The 15,017-nt window shown below is 35.3% G+C and overlaps 1 protein-coding gene across 26 annotated transcripts in view; it reads left to right on the top strand.

Moving 5' to 3' along the window:
• LOC149702687 (uncharacterized) overlaps positions 1 to 15,017 on the top strand; it is a 46,675-nt gene that overhangs the window by 3,507 nt on the left and 28,151 nt on the right. For 20 of the 26 annotated variants that reach the window (XR_016381807.1, XM_089866563.1, XM_089866545.1 and 17 more), the window contains exon 5: positions 1,978 to 2,163. Coding sequence is in view for 25 of the 26 variants with exons in the window: in XM_089866563.1 (XP_089722689.1) it covers positions 1,978 to 2,163 (186 nt within the window). In the remaining variant the exon portion in view is untranslated. Of the gene's footprint in view, positions 1 to 524; positions 1,232 to 1,977; positions 2,164 to 12,069; positions 13,241 to 13,346; positions 13,432 to 15,017 lie in introns of those variants that run through there. The other 6 variants (XM_089866543.1, XM_089866552.1, XM_089866562.1 and 3 more) reach the window with 6 other exon arrangements.

Here is a 15,017-nt window from a genome sequence, read left to right as displayed (position 1 = left end):
ATTATGGACAAAGGATAATAATACAAGTCAATTAACATCAAAAGTGTCAGGATAGTTTTAAATGCACTGTTAATGATATATTTATCATTCATATTAAACCACTGAGTCTGTACAAGGCTAAAATATCTAAGCCTAATTAAAGCAATTACAGGAATCTTTTGAATTAGGCTTTAATGACTTAATAAGAGTTTGGACCATCTCAAAATTTAAAGGAGTCTTATTTTATTTCATTTTCTATAACCATCTCATCTACTAACCATCTCATCTACTAACAATTTATAACTAGTAAATTTGGTTTTAAAATAAGCCTAACTCTGGCTCCTGGGGTTATTTTAATTTATAGCAATTAAAGAACGTATGTCACACTTAAAAATTAATTAATGAAAATAATGACTTAGCAAAGAATTTAATCACGTTTGTAGTTAAATATGTTATTCTTTGCTCAAGTCGCTTAAATATTTTCGTTAATTTTAATTGTTTTCATTAAACACAAAGTGGTGACACGTACGTCCTTTAATTTGCAGACTGGACTAATGAGCCATCAACTTCGGGGAATCAGTTTACTGTTCCGTGGATTAAAAAAGAGATCAATCAAGATACAAGTAGAATTACAAATACAAATACAACGGTGGCTAGATATATAAATAGGCCATTGACAACTAGCGGTGTCAGGCCTGTTAAATATAAGATATCGAAGGTTATGACCTTATCGGGACCGCCTAATGTCGTCCCTGTTAGCTCTAAGGAATATAATGAAAATATGGATAAGGCTGTTAGAGCCGTTACGGTTTATAATAAGTCTTTGAGGAAAATGGCGCGGTTTTATAATATTCCTTACACTTCTTTATGGTGTCGTGTTCAAAAGGAAAAGAGGAATTTGATCATTAGATCCATGAATGCCCAATCACAGTCACAATCTCTATCTAGCTAGTCAGTTACCATTTACCAACCGGTTTGGTTTATTTTAATTAATGCAGAAACAATTAGATAGTAGATTTATTAAAATATTTTATAATATTGGTGCTTTGGTCACACAAAAGTACTTTTAGTCAAGATTTAACATTTGTTTGTTGGTTTTTTACCTCAATTTTTGTTACAATGGTCACAAATCATGTCATTTTCATGTGACTTATATGAAGAATTGAATAAATTACGCGGAATTTCGATTGATGTTTTGAAATTTATGATGATTTGAATTAAAACTTGAATGGATTGTTTGTTCCATGATTAACAGGGTTGCCACGTGTCAGGGAATTTTATTATAGTTTTTAAAATGTCTGGTTCAACCATTCAATTGTCTTGGTGACAATTAACACGCGGATTTAGCAAGATCATGTTTGATCAGATACTGCTGTGTTTTACGTGAAATGCGATTTTAAACGAAAATGTCTACTTAAGTCGCCCATATTAAGTATTTAGAACAATATAAAGGTCAGGGAAAACTGGTAAAAAGTCCAGGGAATTATATTGAATCTGAGAATTTTGTGGCAACCTTCAGAAAGAGTGATTAGGCTTGGCCTACTGCTCGGAAACTGACCTAAATATAGACTGAATTGGTGGTCTATAAATAAATCTGAAAGTTTGTAGGAGAGACAACATAAAGGTTAGGGAAAACTGGTGAAAAGTCCAGGCAATTATATTGAATCTGAGAATTTTGTGGCAACCTTTAAGCTGGACTTGCTGCTCGGAAACTGACCTTAATATACGCATATGGCAATTTCAAATTAGACTGAACTGGTCCATAGATAAATCTGAAAGTTTGTGCTAGTAGAGAATTTAGCAAATACTGCTTGGCGACTTAGAGTTCAAAAGTTCAGTCGCCACAGTTAATATAGTCACGTGATTTTCTCGAACAATTTGTATAAACAAAGTGTATGTTGTTGATACATCCAAAGACTGGGCCAATTCAATTATTGGTTCGTTTTTATTGCACAATTTATTGAACTTGTCGTCTGCGTTTAAATTCGCGTTTTTTAGATGTCAAACCCACTGCACTAGTCTCCTACGAAGAACCTCCTATGTCACCCAACGCCACCTCATCTCATCATAGTCAAGACGATAGCAATTCCATGACGATGTACATGGATCCAAACTCCATGCCGGCTATCGCTGGTCCCAGTAATTATCAACAAGACAAACAACCATCAGCTTCAGCAGGCCAAGGTAAGCTTCTGTTTCACGTATCTGCGTTTCTGCGACCATGCCCTAAAATTTCCCTGTAACGGAGTTTGAACGAACGAACAAACCGAAGTTCGGCAGTGGCATAAATCGGTGTTTGCCTGTTCTGTATATTAATGCTTATAGAGCGGTATTGTCGCAGAACGCTAAAGATTATTTCTTAGAACTTTATAGGCCTAAACCTACATAGTTAACGGAAAACCCGGTTTTTTGGTTTTTTGAAAGTTATCGGCTGGGTTTTTTGGTAACTTGAATATTTTACCCAGAATTAGTTTTTGTTATGTTTTTAAGGCATACATTATTTTGTAAGTTATTTGTTTATCGCGATGTTATTGACAAGTTTAAATTTTATTTTTGAATGTTATTTAAACTTTGTTATTTTAATGAATGGGCTTAGCTTAATTAATTTAGTTTAATTTAATTTATCTTATAATAGGTTTAAGTATTAATTTTTTTTTAGAATATTTCTAATATATTTTCTTCAGAGTTAATGGTAGTTAATTTAATTATAATTAGTGAGTTTTAAGGTTAGGGTAGTTAATTAATTATAATTAGTGAGTTTTAGGGTTAGGGTAGTGTAAGCAAAATTAAATTAATTTAAAATATTCCCAATTTTAATGGGAATTTTGATTAGGGTTTAATTAGTAAGGATAGAAAGTTAATTGATTATTATTTAAAGCCCATTTAAGTTTAAGTGTTAATTAAGTGTTTTTGGGTTATGGGGAGGGGAATTTTACTTTTAATTTTAAATTAAGTTCCTACAATCGCGATAATGTTAAGCGCGTTTATATCAACGAGTATCCTGAAACTTAATCGCGATTAAATTAAAATACCAAAATGGATCAAGCGCGTAATCAACGAACTTCGTTATTCAACTCGCGTCCTATAACAAACCTTCATGGTTTAAAAAAAACAACGTAATCTAATCTGGATTAAGAAGAATTTATATTTAATCTAAAAATATATGAAAAAGTAAGTATCACGTTTCGTTCTGTAACCTCTGGTTCTTTGCGGGTTTTAAAAAGCCCGTAATTAATCAGGGATGAATTCTCCTACGTCCGGTCTGGGTCAAAGTTGAACGATCGCTGGTTATTATGTACTTGAAAGCGATGGTAACGTTTGTACTTTAGTTCAGGCCGGCAAAAAGTCCAAAATTTTGAAAAAAACTTATATTTAGTTTTAAGCTTATTTGTTGTAATTTTACGCCTATCTCAAAACTTACTGCTGAAAGTGTGAATTTTGAATGGTTGTGTGTGTGATTTGAATGTGTTGAGTGAGAATTGAAACCAATCTTATAATTAAGTGTTGTCTTGAAAGTTGAATCTCCGGTGATTGCGAAAATGAATGGTGTGAAGTTGAAGGATATTTTTTTAGTTTTTAAGCTTACTTTTATTAGAATTTAAGTAATACGCGAGGTAAAGGTAAAAATGGTATAAAAAAGCTATGAAAAACCTACCTTAAGGGTTTTAAATACGCGTGGTAAAGGTAAAGGTAAAAAAAACTCCGACAAAAAGTATGGTAAAGGTGAAAATATGACGAACATCGAAGGAAAATGTTGGTAAAAGCTGGTATGTATGGTACAGGTAACCTGTTATGGTAAAGTAGAGGTGTTAAGTTGGGGGAAAGGGAAAAGCATACATCGCGGTTTGTTGATGGTAGTAAAAGTTTGGTAATATCGCGAGGTTTTGATGGAAAATGGTGAAAATTGGTAACGTATATCACGAGGTTTTGATGGTAAAAGTTTGGTAATTTTATCGCGAGGTTCATGGTAAATTTAGGTAACATATCACGTGGTGTTAATGGTAAAAGTTTGGTAATGTATATCGCGAGGAACGTCGAATGGTGAAAGTTTGGTAATTTATATCGCGAGGTGTTGATGGTGAGAGTTGGTAAAATATTGAGAGGAACGTCTAATGGTAAAGAAGCGACACGAAAGTACAGAAGGTAAAAAAAGTGGTCCTGTAATATGGAAACTCATCAAGAGGTGGTATTGTTTTTAACTACTTAGATATAAGCAAACTTTGGATTTAAGCATAAATATTGTAAGCATATCATGTACGTAAACAATAGATGCAATTGAAAATTAAGGCATACTTGAAACTTCAATTTTAGAGTTTGGTTTAAAGGGTTAAATGGGGTTCAATTTATAATTGGGTGTAAAGGGTTTATATTAAAGGGTTAAATGGGGTTTAGTTTATAATTGGGTTAAAAGGGTTTATAGTAAAGGGTTAAATGGGCTTCAATTTATAATTGGGTGTTACAGGATTTGTATTTGAGGGTTAATAATTAGGATTTTAATTTATAACGGTAGGCAAACTTAATTTGCAAAATATACTGTTCAAATAAGGTTTTGTTTCAAATTTAAATATTTGGGTTGGTGGGGAGGGGTATGTGTTAAGGCTAGTTAAAATCGCGATGAATCGGTTAAAACGCGCTAAAGAAACGAAAACTGAACTGACGAAGTGAAATGCAGAAGAAATTACGTGGTTGCTGTGGTTGGAGAAAATCGAGATGGAAGTCCTTCAAGAATTTAAGTTCCAATTGGTTGGTATATTTTCTTGTAATTATATTTTAAGTAGCCTGATTAATTTCAGACTACGACGAATTTAGTTTAAGCTTACTTGGAAATCTTATTTTTTAAGCCTATTCCGACTATAACGTTTAAAATTTCCAAGTTTGAAATCGCTATTCTTAAGCCGATTTTAAGAAACTTGAATTTTCGAAATTGGTAAGGTAAGGCGAGCTGCTGATCCTGATACGAAATTTTACTTCAAATTTTTAATTTTTCAAAAAACTTTCAAACAATCGAAATATTGTAAGTTTGGCAAAGAGAAAAAAAAATGCCGAAAGTGGCCGAAGTTTTTAAGGCAATTACGGAAGTTCTTAATTGATATTAATTTCGTAATGCCAAGGTGTTATGGATTAATATTAATTGGACTTCAATAATTGCTTACTGTTTCGTTTTCTTTTGTTTTTACGCGCACCTGCGAAGGTTTTGCATGTTTTTCCATGTGTTTACTACCTTTAAAAATATTTACCGGATTATTGATATTGAGATTAGAAAGCCGACTTTAAATTGAAGTATGAAAGTTTAGTTAAATTGAGATCTGTAAATTCAGTATTTTTAAAGGTAGTAACTATAAACAGGTTTCCCTGACATGTGATGCAAGAAGAAATGGCGGCGATTTACTGATGACATTATGGAATGGAAGTACACAGCTTATTGCATTGAAACCACGCACTTTAAATGTGTGAAGTTATGGTCTAAAGATTAATTGTAAAATTTAGGGAGTATAAGATGTCACTTCACATGGTATTAAGAATGTTAATGGAAGCTATTTAGTTGATAGTGAAATTTAAATAGTTAATTGTAGCCTTTTAGTTCGACAGAGAAGTTAAGATTTAATGGTAGCTATTTGATAGTGAAATTTAAAGATTTAATGGTAGCCAATTGATAGTGAAATTTAAGAATTAATGGTAGCCAATTGATAGTGAAATTTAAGAATTAATGGTAGCTATTTGATAGTGAAATTTAAGAATTAATGGTAGCTATTTGATAGTGAGTTAATGTTAGCTATTTAATAGTGAAATGCTGTTTATTTGAATGGGAAAGGTTAGTGAAAGCTGCACAGTGAAGTTGAAAAAAATCAGGGCAAACTACTTAGTGACTTGGTGAAATTGAAAGTATTAGAGGCAGCTGGTTTTATGTTTAGTGGTAGTTCAATGATTTTATAGTGAGATTTGGTTGACGGATAATTGTTTAAGGTAGTGTCAAATGAAATGGATGTTTATTCAGTGGAGGAGGCTAGTTGTTTTTTATCTGAGGTAAATTTTGTAGGTTATGGTAGTGTTAAGGATGTGGTTTGGTTTCAATGCACCATCGTTCTTGCAAAGGTAAGAGTTGCAATATTAAAGGTAAGGTCGAAATGATCTTAGAATTGGATTGAAAGTGTCCCAAGTTCGTGGAGAATATACCAATAATACTGGTCAGTTTAATACATGGTCAGTGAGTTAACGATTAACAGTTATAGGCAACCGTGAGCTAAGTTGGCTAGTGAAGTATCCTTCCCTCAAATTTGGAACGGCAGGTTTAACAGTTGTCTAGCTATTGAGGGTTAGTGTCAACGAAGGGAGCTAAGGATTAGAACGCCAAAATCTTTAGTACTAGAACATTTTATCGTAGTGAGGGTATATTAACACACTAGGTGGGCGGTTTTCTTGGGAGCGGGTAATATCTAGCTGGGAAACTTAGTGAAAGTTTAGCGTGGGCGAGAAAGCATCTGCATAGAACTTATTAGGTACGGAAAGGTCAAGAGGAGGAAGGTAGCTCTGAAATGTCAATGTTAGGCCGCTTCTAGTTTGAAGGGCCAATTTAGACTCATAGCCATTCCCAGATTAACCCTAGTTGGAATTAGCTGAAGTATAGGGTAGACGGGAAGGTCACTGTAGGATTGTGGGTGTTAATTCGTTTTAAAGAAGTGTAATTTGATGGGTTGGAGAGTGAACTGACAGGATGGGGAAATAGGCAAGTTGTGGTCGTAATGGTAGTACTGGACAGAGGGTGTGGTAGTCGTTTAGCGTAGTACAGGCAGTCTGAGGCTAGTTAGATCGTTTGGCTTGAAACAGCAGCCTTTGATTAGAAAAAGTAGGATGAGTAAAGCGATGGGAAAATTTGTTGTGGCACAGATTCTCGCTTAGCCCGATCTTAGGCTAGTTAATTGGTTAAATTTTAACAGCATCCCTTTAAATGAAATAGCGGAAGGTCATGGGGAAATTAGCTATTGTGGAAAATTCTCTTAGCAAGTTAGCTGTAATAATGAACAGTGAGGGTGTTATAATATTAACTTAGGCACAACCTTAGACCTGGGAAAATTTGGCCGAAATTGTGGGGCCGATCCTTTTTACTTAGAAAGTTGTGTGGGGGTAATGGAAGTACTGAACAGTTTAGCCATGGAGCTGTGAGGGTGTTATAGTCGCTTAGCCAACTATGTGCCCAATCTTTTAGGGTAGGTAATTTATTAGAATTTTTAAAAGCTTCCCTTGAGAAGAAATGGGAAGTTCGTGGGAAAAGAAATTATGGAACCTTTGCTCATAGTAAGTTAGAAAATGGTGAGGGTTAATACAGAATAGTTAGGGTGTGATACTCGCTTAGCCAACTCAGGCCAGTTAATTGATAAGATTTTAACAGCAGCCCTTGAAAAGAAATAGCGGAAGTTCATGGGTAAATTAGCAATTGTGGAAGATTCTAATAGCAAGTTAGAGCATAGTGAGCGGTAATACTGTACAGTGAGTGTTATATTCACTTAGCCAGCTACAGGAGCAACCTTGGACATGGGAAAATTAGGAGTTGTGGGACAGATTCATTAACTTAGGTGCTGGTGCAATGGAGGTACTGAACAGTTAGGGTACTTGTTTAGCCAACTACGGGCGCAGTCTAGTTAAGTGATTGGGTTTGAAACAATAACCCTTGTTTAGCGATGGGAAAATTTATTTTGGAACAGTGAGGTTGTTATAGTCGCTTAGCCAACTACGTGCCCAATCTTTAGGCTAGTTATTGATTAAATTTTTAACAGCATCCCTTGAAGAAATAGCGGAAGTTCATGGGAAAATTGGAAATTGTGGAACCGATGATCAACAAGTTAGAATATAGTGAGGTGTTTTACTGAACAGTTGAGGGTGTGATGCTTAGCCAACTATAAGACCAATCTCAGGCCAGTTAATAGATGAGAATTTAACAGCACCCCTTGAAAAGAAATAGCTGCAGTTCATGGGGAAAATTGCTATTGTGGAAGATTCTCATAGCAAGTTAGAGCATAGTGAGCAGTAATAATGAACAGCGAGGGTGTTATATTCACTTAGACAAATACAGGCGCAACTTTAGACATGGGAAAATAGAAATTGTGGGTCCGATTCATTAATTTAGAAAGGTGTAGAGGCAATGGAGGTACTGAACAGAAATAGTGGAAGTTCATGGGAAAATTAAGGCTAGTTAATTGATTCGATTACTAACAGCAGTCGTTGGAAATAAGTAGCGGAAGTTCACGGGAAAATGAGCAATTATGGAACCGATACTTGTCAAGGGGTAATATTGAACAGCAAAGGTTTCAAACCTCGCTTAGCCAACTACAGGCCCAATTTTAGGTTAGTTAAGACAAACTCCAGGAATGGTTGAAACGTTGCCCACGAAACTAGAGAAAGTCTAGAATAAATTGTTATTGGGTAGGGAATGGTTGAAATTAACAAAAATTTTTAGTGTTGCAGAATGTTCAATTATAAGGGTTATATATAAAAGTAACACAGTGGTTGCTCGAAGTTAATTAGATTGGTTATCCAAAACCCCAAGTATATTAGCCAAATTGCTAGCCAGGTATTTTATAACCGCCGAGACACTTAAGTAGATATCGTTGTAGTTTGCGTGAGTCTTGAATTATCGAGGGCTTGTTATAAATGATATTTTAGGCAGAGGCTTTATTTGCACTCTAAAATATGAAAGATATGTATTAGAATTAACGAAGTTTTTAGGGGAAATGAAAGTTCTAAGGCATAAGTAGCATAATGTCATTCTGGTAAACTGGAATATTATGCAATGCTTACCAAAGGTTATTGTCTAGAGATGTGAAAGGTTTGTAACGTAATAGATTACGAGTTTATTTAGTCAGTTTCTACATATTTATGTTTTATTCAAATTATCAGGGAAAAACGTCAGTCTTGTTAAACTTAGTTCAAAAAAGAAGTGGGAATGAGGCGGTTAATTTTCACTGTGCACTCATTGTAACAGGGTTCATACAAACAGGGAAAGTAGTTGACAAAAACCTCGGGGAAAATTTAGAATTTTTAATAACATTCAGGCAAATCAGGGAAATTTGCGTCAAACAGGGGCCGAGTAATTAAGCAAAATGTTCGTAAACATACCCTCCATAGGATGTAGGCTCTTAACTCTGCTCATATTAGACATACGGGGATGTCCTTTGATTATATTATAATCCTAATTGCTCCCCCCTCCTTCGTTAACATTTGCTCCATAAGATACTCCATATACGCGAAAACCCTGGAAAATTCAGGGAAGTATATGGGGGAAAAACTTGGAAATCTCAGGGAGATTTGTTTTCCTAAAGTTGTATGAACCCTGTTTAAGCAGTAAACTATAGGGGGATAAAACTCCTTATCAAACATTAGCTATGAAATGTTTTTAAGTAGGTGAATTTTCCGATTGTTCGAAAAGCTTTTGGTATTAGGTTTAGTGGGACAAGGTTCGTCCAGCTCGTCATACTGCCAGGGTTCATACAAAACTGGGAAGTATATTAAAAAAAAAAGTGGGATATCCGGGACATTCTAGTTTGAGTAATTTTGCTCTGAACTATTAAAACCACTCGTTATTACTTCATGTATGCGTAAATAACCTGAAAAACTCAGGGAAGTGGGTTTTCCAAAAGTTGTATGAACCCTGACTACCGTTATATCTTTTGAACAACTTTGATCCTTAATATTTAAGATGGTAGAAGTCTGGGAATTTGAAAATGAGCTCAATAGGGGTCAGAATTTATGTTCAAACAACCACAACTGGATGAAGTTTCAAGCGATGTTTGACCAAACACCAAAATCGCTTCGCTTTTTGTGCCATGTTTTTACATAAACTACGATATTAACTTAGAACAATAACAATTGGGCCTAAAAACGTGAAGGAAAATCGAAAAGAAAGGTTAAACTATTTGAATCTGAGTCCCAGGGGGAATATGTTGGTTGTGTAATTTTCTTATTGCAGGTCTGCCATAGTTACATATTCAGGTGGTAAAAGTGATGTTTGAACTCTCGGTAAAATATTGCTCCGGGAAAACCGCGTAAGGCTTGACCATTTCAAATTGTGTTTTAGTTTTCGGACCTTTAGCCAAAGTTTATATTGGTAATCACTGAAAAGCCTAGCTTAATCATTTAAAAGGTGTGAGAGAGGTTAATTGTCGGTTCTTATTATGCTGGGAATTTCGTTGCTTTAAATTAACCAGGGTTTATACAAACCTGGGAAGCTCAGGGAAATGGGTCTTAATAGTTGACAAAAACTGGGATTTTTAGAACTTACTAAAATTCAGGGAAATTTGTTAGGTTTGAGTAAGATTGCTCTGAAGGGGTTGCTGTAACTGAACAAACCACCCCGGTTGTTATTACTCCAAATAAATTAAAAGCCTGAAAAACTCATATGGGGGGGGGATAGAAAACTCTGGATAATCGGTTTTCGAAACGTTGTATGAACCCTGCTATCGACAATTTCATATTGTTTTGTAAAGCCCATTAGTTTTTAAACCCTTAGCCGCATAAAAGATATTAGTTAATCAGTGAAATGACCTGGCTTAATTATTCAAAAGATGTGAGGTAGGTAAATTACCGATTCTTAGCATGCATGGAATTTTGTTGATTCTCTAGCAGGGTTGCCACGGTCATCCTCTCTTAACACAAACTCTAGAGCAATCCTTAAAAATGACTAGAATTTGTTTTTGTAAAGTAAATGCTCTCTAAAAAATCTGTTAGACTGTTATTTATAGTTTAAATGTTTTTTTATTCATTTTGGTGCAACAAATACATTGGAAAACTTAATGTAGAGAGGTTATTTAATTATAAGCACATTAAACGTGCTGTAAACATTTACACTTTCGGCCTAAAAGGTCAGGGAAAATTTCAGGGAAACCTGGAAAAGTCAGGGAATTTGGTTCTGAAAATTCCGTGGCAACCCTGTCTAAGCTATTGACAAACTGGAAATTAGATTTAGAAAAATTTAGATATGCAAATGAGAGAATTAGTTTCAGAAAATAAGCCATTTGAAGACAACAATCTTTATTGTAGCGGCTGGGGGTAGTTAATCTATGCGCCCAAATTATATAATTAAAGCAGCCTAATTAGATTTGAAAATTTATAAATTATTGGTTCCAATGCATTAATTCAAATTCAAGGCCAGTAGATGGGTTTCAAGTGTAAACCAGTCCTAGTCCTTAAAGAGCGTCACGGTTTGTGGGTGGCGCCTAAGTTTTAAACGAACCAGCGTAAGGTAAGGGTTTAGGAAATTATCACCCCCACCCGTTTCTTAACTTGCTGCCAGTGGTTTGATAAGAGCATCTCAGGTAGTCAGGTTTGTTAACTGAATTCTGGATCGAACAAAACTACGTTTTTAAGTCAGTCGTTGAATTGCGCTCACAAATGACTGGCAACACTTGTCAGAACATTATCTGTAAGGGTTATCCCAATGTAGTCTGTCAAATTCAAGGATATAAGTTTAACCATTCTATTCGATATAAATTAAACCCAAGCTCTATAATATGCGACGGGACTGGGTTTTTAGTCCAGGATAGTGTGATATTATTTTAATATTAATTATTACCCCCCCCCCCCCGTAATGCACATTTCCTTCGTAATGTGTTTGTGAAGAACAAATAAAAACTTTGTGCCTTCAAATATCACTAAACTACGAAATTATTGTTCTATATTATGCTAAATTTAATGAAGAAAGAAGAGTATAAGGTTTAATGACCTCTTTTGAGATATACTGCCCTGAAAACCTTAAGGCCCTTACACACTATTCAACTTTTTAAAACAGAGGATAAGAACTGATTATAGACTTCTACTAGTTAGAAATTTCCTCCCTGTCTATGAACTATTCCAGACCCCACTGCACTTCAGGGTTGCCAATATTTTGAGAGGGCAAATTCCCAATTACCAAGCCAGAATTGACACCATTCCACAAGCCTGAACTTTTCAGTCTGTAGAAAGTAGTTGAATTGTACTTGTTATTATCTGACAATACTTTTCTGCACGCTATAAAGAGACATTTCTAGAGCAGATTATAACGAAATTTTGGTGGCTTCGGAGTCGTGCAAAATTGTTTTACAAATATATAGGCCTAGTAAAAATTCGAGTGGTTCAGGATTCGAAAGTAGAGTTATGTGAAGGCGCCTTGAGAGATACGACGTGTCCATTTCGAACCCTCCCCCTTTACATCCTTCGACAGAAAACATTTTCAAGGGTTGTTATCGCGGCCATATTTGTTTCGGAAAATCTTGGGTAGGGGCCTGGTTTACGTTCACGGTGGTTTTCCCCGCGCATTTTATTAAGTTTTGTCGAATTTTAATCATTTAAAATTAAAATTAACAGCACTAAAATAACCATGGGAATGCTGCAATTCAATGCTCCATAGTAAAATTGTGATAAAGGTAAAAAAATTCAATTAATTTATTAAATAACGCCGTTGCGATACCGGATTAAGGACCAAGGCTTAACGTTAGCATTCAAAATATCAAAACAATCTCCGTACGTACCTGAGTAACCTGACCAACCCGACGTTCCAAATCCGGTCATAATGGGTACGACGCAACAATTTTGTTTAAAATGGAACAATTACAGCTCAAATTTAGTCGCGGTTTTCGAATCTTTTATGTTAAACGAATCATTTTCGGACGTTACGTTAGCTTGTGAAGGATTGTGTTTAAAGGCTCATAAAGTTATACTCTCGGCTTGTAGCCCGTTTTTTCAAAACTTGTTTACGAATCATCCGTGTAAACATCCCGTTATTATTTTAAACAACATTAACTACAGCGATTTAAAAGCGTGCATAGAGTTTATGTACAAAGGGGAAGTAAATGTAGCTCAAAGTAGCCTCTCAACTTTATTAAAAACTGCCGAAACATTGAAAGTTAAAGGCTTAGCCGAAGTTTCCAGTGACCTCGCGAATAATCCGAACATTCAAACTGTTAGTGGTGATGCCAATAAAACGTCCCAGCCAAAATCCGTCACTGAAACTAATCAAAAAAGAATAAATCATGAGATTCCTCCGTTACCATTACCGCTACTTGACCATCCATTGCCTCTTACTACGACCCTTGATGAAGTTGGTCCGTCAGTTGTGAGTGCTGAAAGTGTTGTTAGTGGTGTGCAAAGTGATCCGAAAAAGTCTCCCAGTTCTAATAAGTCGAGAAAAAGAAAGAAACCACGTCATATTGATTTGAGTAAAAAAATGGACAATCGTGATTCTGAAAGAGATGATGGTCAAGATGAAATAAGTGACGAGGATGATTTTAATAGGGTAAGTTTTGAGCTTTAAAGGTTATTTTTGGTGGAGGTATTGGGGTCAAATCTTGGTGGAGGTGATGGGGTTAAATCTTGGGTTCTGTTTTGTATATTTATGACAGACAGAAGATTCAACAACACAAGGATCTGATGACTCTAATTTAGCTCAATCTTTAACTCCAGCATTAACAATGGGAAACCTCGAAGGTAATGTTTATTTTTTTTTATTAATAGGGACTTGGCAATTTACGCTTAACTCCGCCCCCAGCGCCATTATGGTATGTTTTTTAACAGAATGAAAGGTATATAGAGCTATTTCAGAGGGGGTAATGGCTACGTCACCAATGCTATTTGCCCATAGAGAAACCCTCACAAAATGGCCGCCCTCTACACTCAAAGGCAGGCCCAATTTTCGTAGCAGACGAAATTTTTCCCCCACTGAAATAGCTCTATAAGCCCCCTCCTCCTGGTATGTTTTTTAGCACTAGTGGAAGGTAGCCTGACGTTTCATAACGTAGTAATGCCAAGTCCCTATTGTTTGAAATATTGAATGCATGCATGCCTTAAAGAAAATCTTAATTTTTGAAGAGTTTGCGGGAGGGTTTTGAAGTATAATTGATTTTGAGCTTTGCAATGAGAAATGGGGTGGTTAAAATTGTATCATATCTTGGTTCAACATGGGTCTTCATGTACTCAAAGGGTTCATACGTTGTAGGCTTTTGGCAAAGAGTCAGTAACAGGGTTCATACAAACATGGAGTAGTTGACGAAAAGAGATTTAGAATTTTTAGTAAAATGCAGGGATGGGAATTGTGTGAGGTTTGAGTAAGTTTGCCTCAACTCAAAAAAAGAAACCTTACTTCTTATATGGGAAAAACCTGTAAAATCAGGGAAATTTATGTGGGGAAAATTGGGTTTAGGAAAGTTGTATGAACCTTGAGTAAAAATCCTTATACAGGGTTCATACGAACATGGAAAACAGGGAAAACCTGGAAATATCAGGGAAATTGGTGTAGAGGAAAAAAATCAGGGAAATATCAGGGAAAATGAAAATTTCTTCGAAAAATCAGGGAAAATAAATTTTTTTCCAAAAAATCAGGGAAATTAAATAAAGTGAAACAAATACACTTCAGTGGGACCCATAATCTAATTTGGTGCACGAAAAAATCGTCTTATGACGGTTTAAACGCAAAAATAGCGAGATCACAGTTGATCAAAGTCCAAAATCGTGGAGCTCGCTTCGCTCGCTCAGCAAATAGCAAATGTTTAACTTATTATTTAAAATTAATCCAGTTCAAATGAATGTTTTGTTTTTGATTTAAAACGGCATCAATTGCTTTGATTTCTCTAATTGAATTTCGCCGTAGACCTTTTATGAGGTGACCTTTCCTTTGACTGGAAATATCTAAGACCATAGATTGAGCTAAATTACGACACTGACCTTCAAAATATCTTTTAAATCGGTCATCTCTGAAAACATTTTATTTCAAGTGGCCCCTATTTAGTCACTTTTTGCTTACCATTTCTAAATTAATTAGTCATTTATTCAACTAAAATTGAGCGTATGAGTGAGTATCAGCCCTGGTGTATGGAATTCTGTATTTTGGTACTGTCTATTATAACCTAACAAAGAATGGTAAACATTTAATATTTATTTCGTAACCAAAGCTACTGGCAACCACAGAGGCATGAGCCTATATAATGTGGTTGTAGGTATAGTCTGGTTACCCTATTTGAAATTATAACACTCCTCCAATGCAAAAAATGCACCTGGAAATTTATAAGAAGTACTCT

The sequence above is a fragment of the Phalangium opilio genome, unplaced genomic scaffold, assembly GCF_054372755.1.
Source record: "Phalangium opilio isolate 3A_F unplaced genomic scaffold, DU_Popi_V2 ptg000017l_1, whole genome shotgun sequence".
NCBI classification, from domain to species: domain Eukaryota; kingdom Metazoa; phylum Arthropoda; class Arachnida; order Opiliones; family Phalangiidae; genus Phalangium; species Phalangium opilio.
Note: the sequence above shows the minus strand (reverse complement) of the source record. Positions and strands in the feature narration are given on the sequence as shown.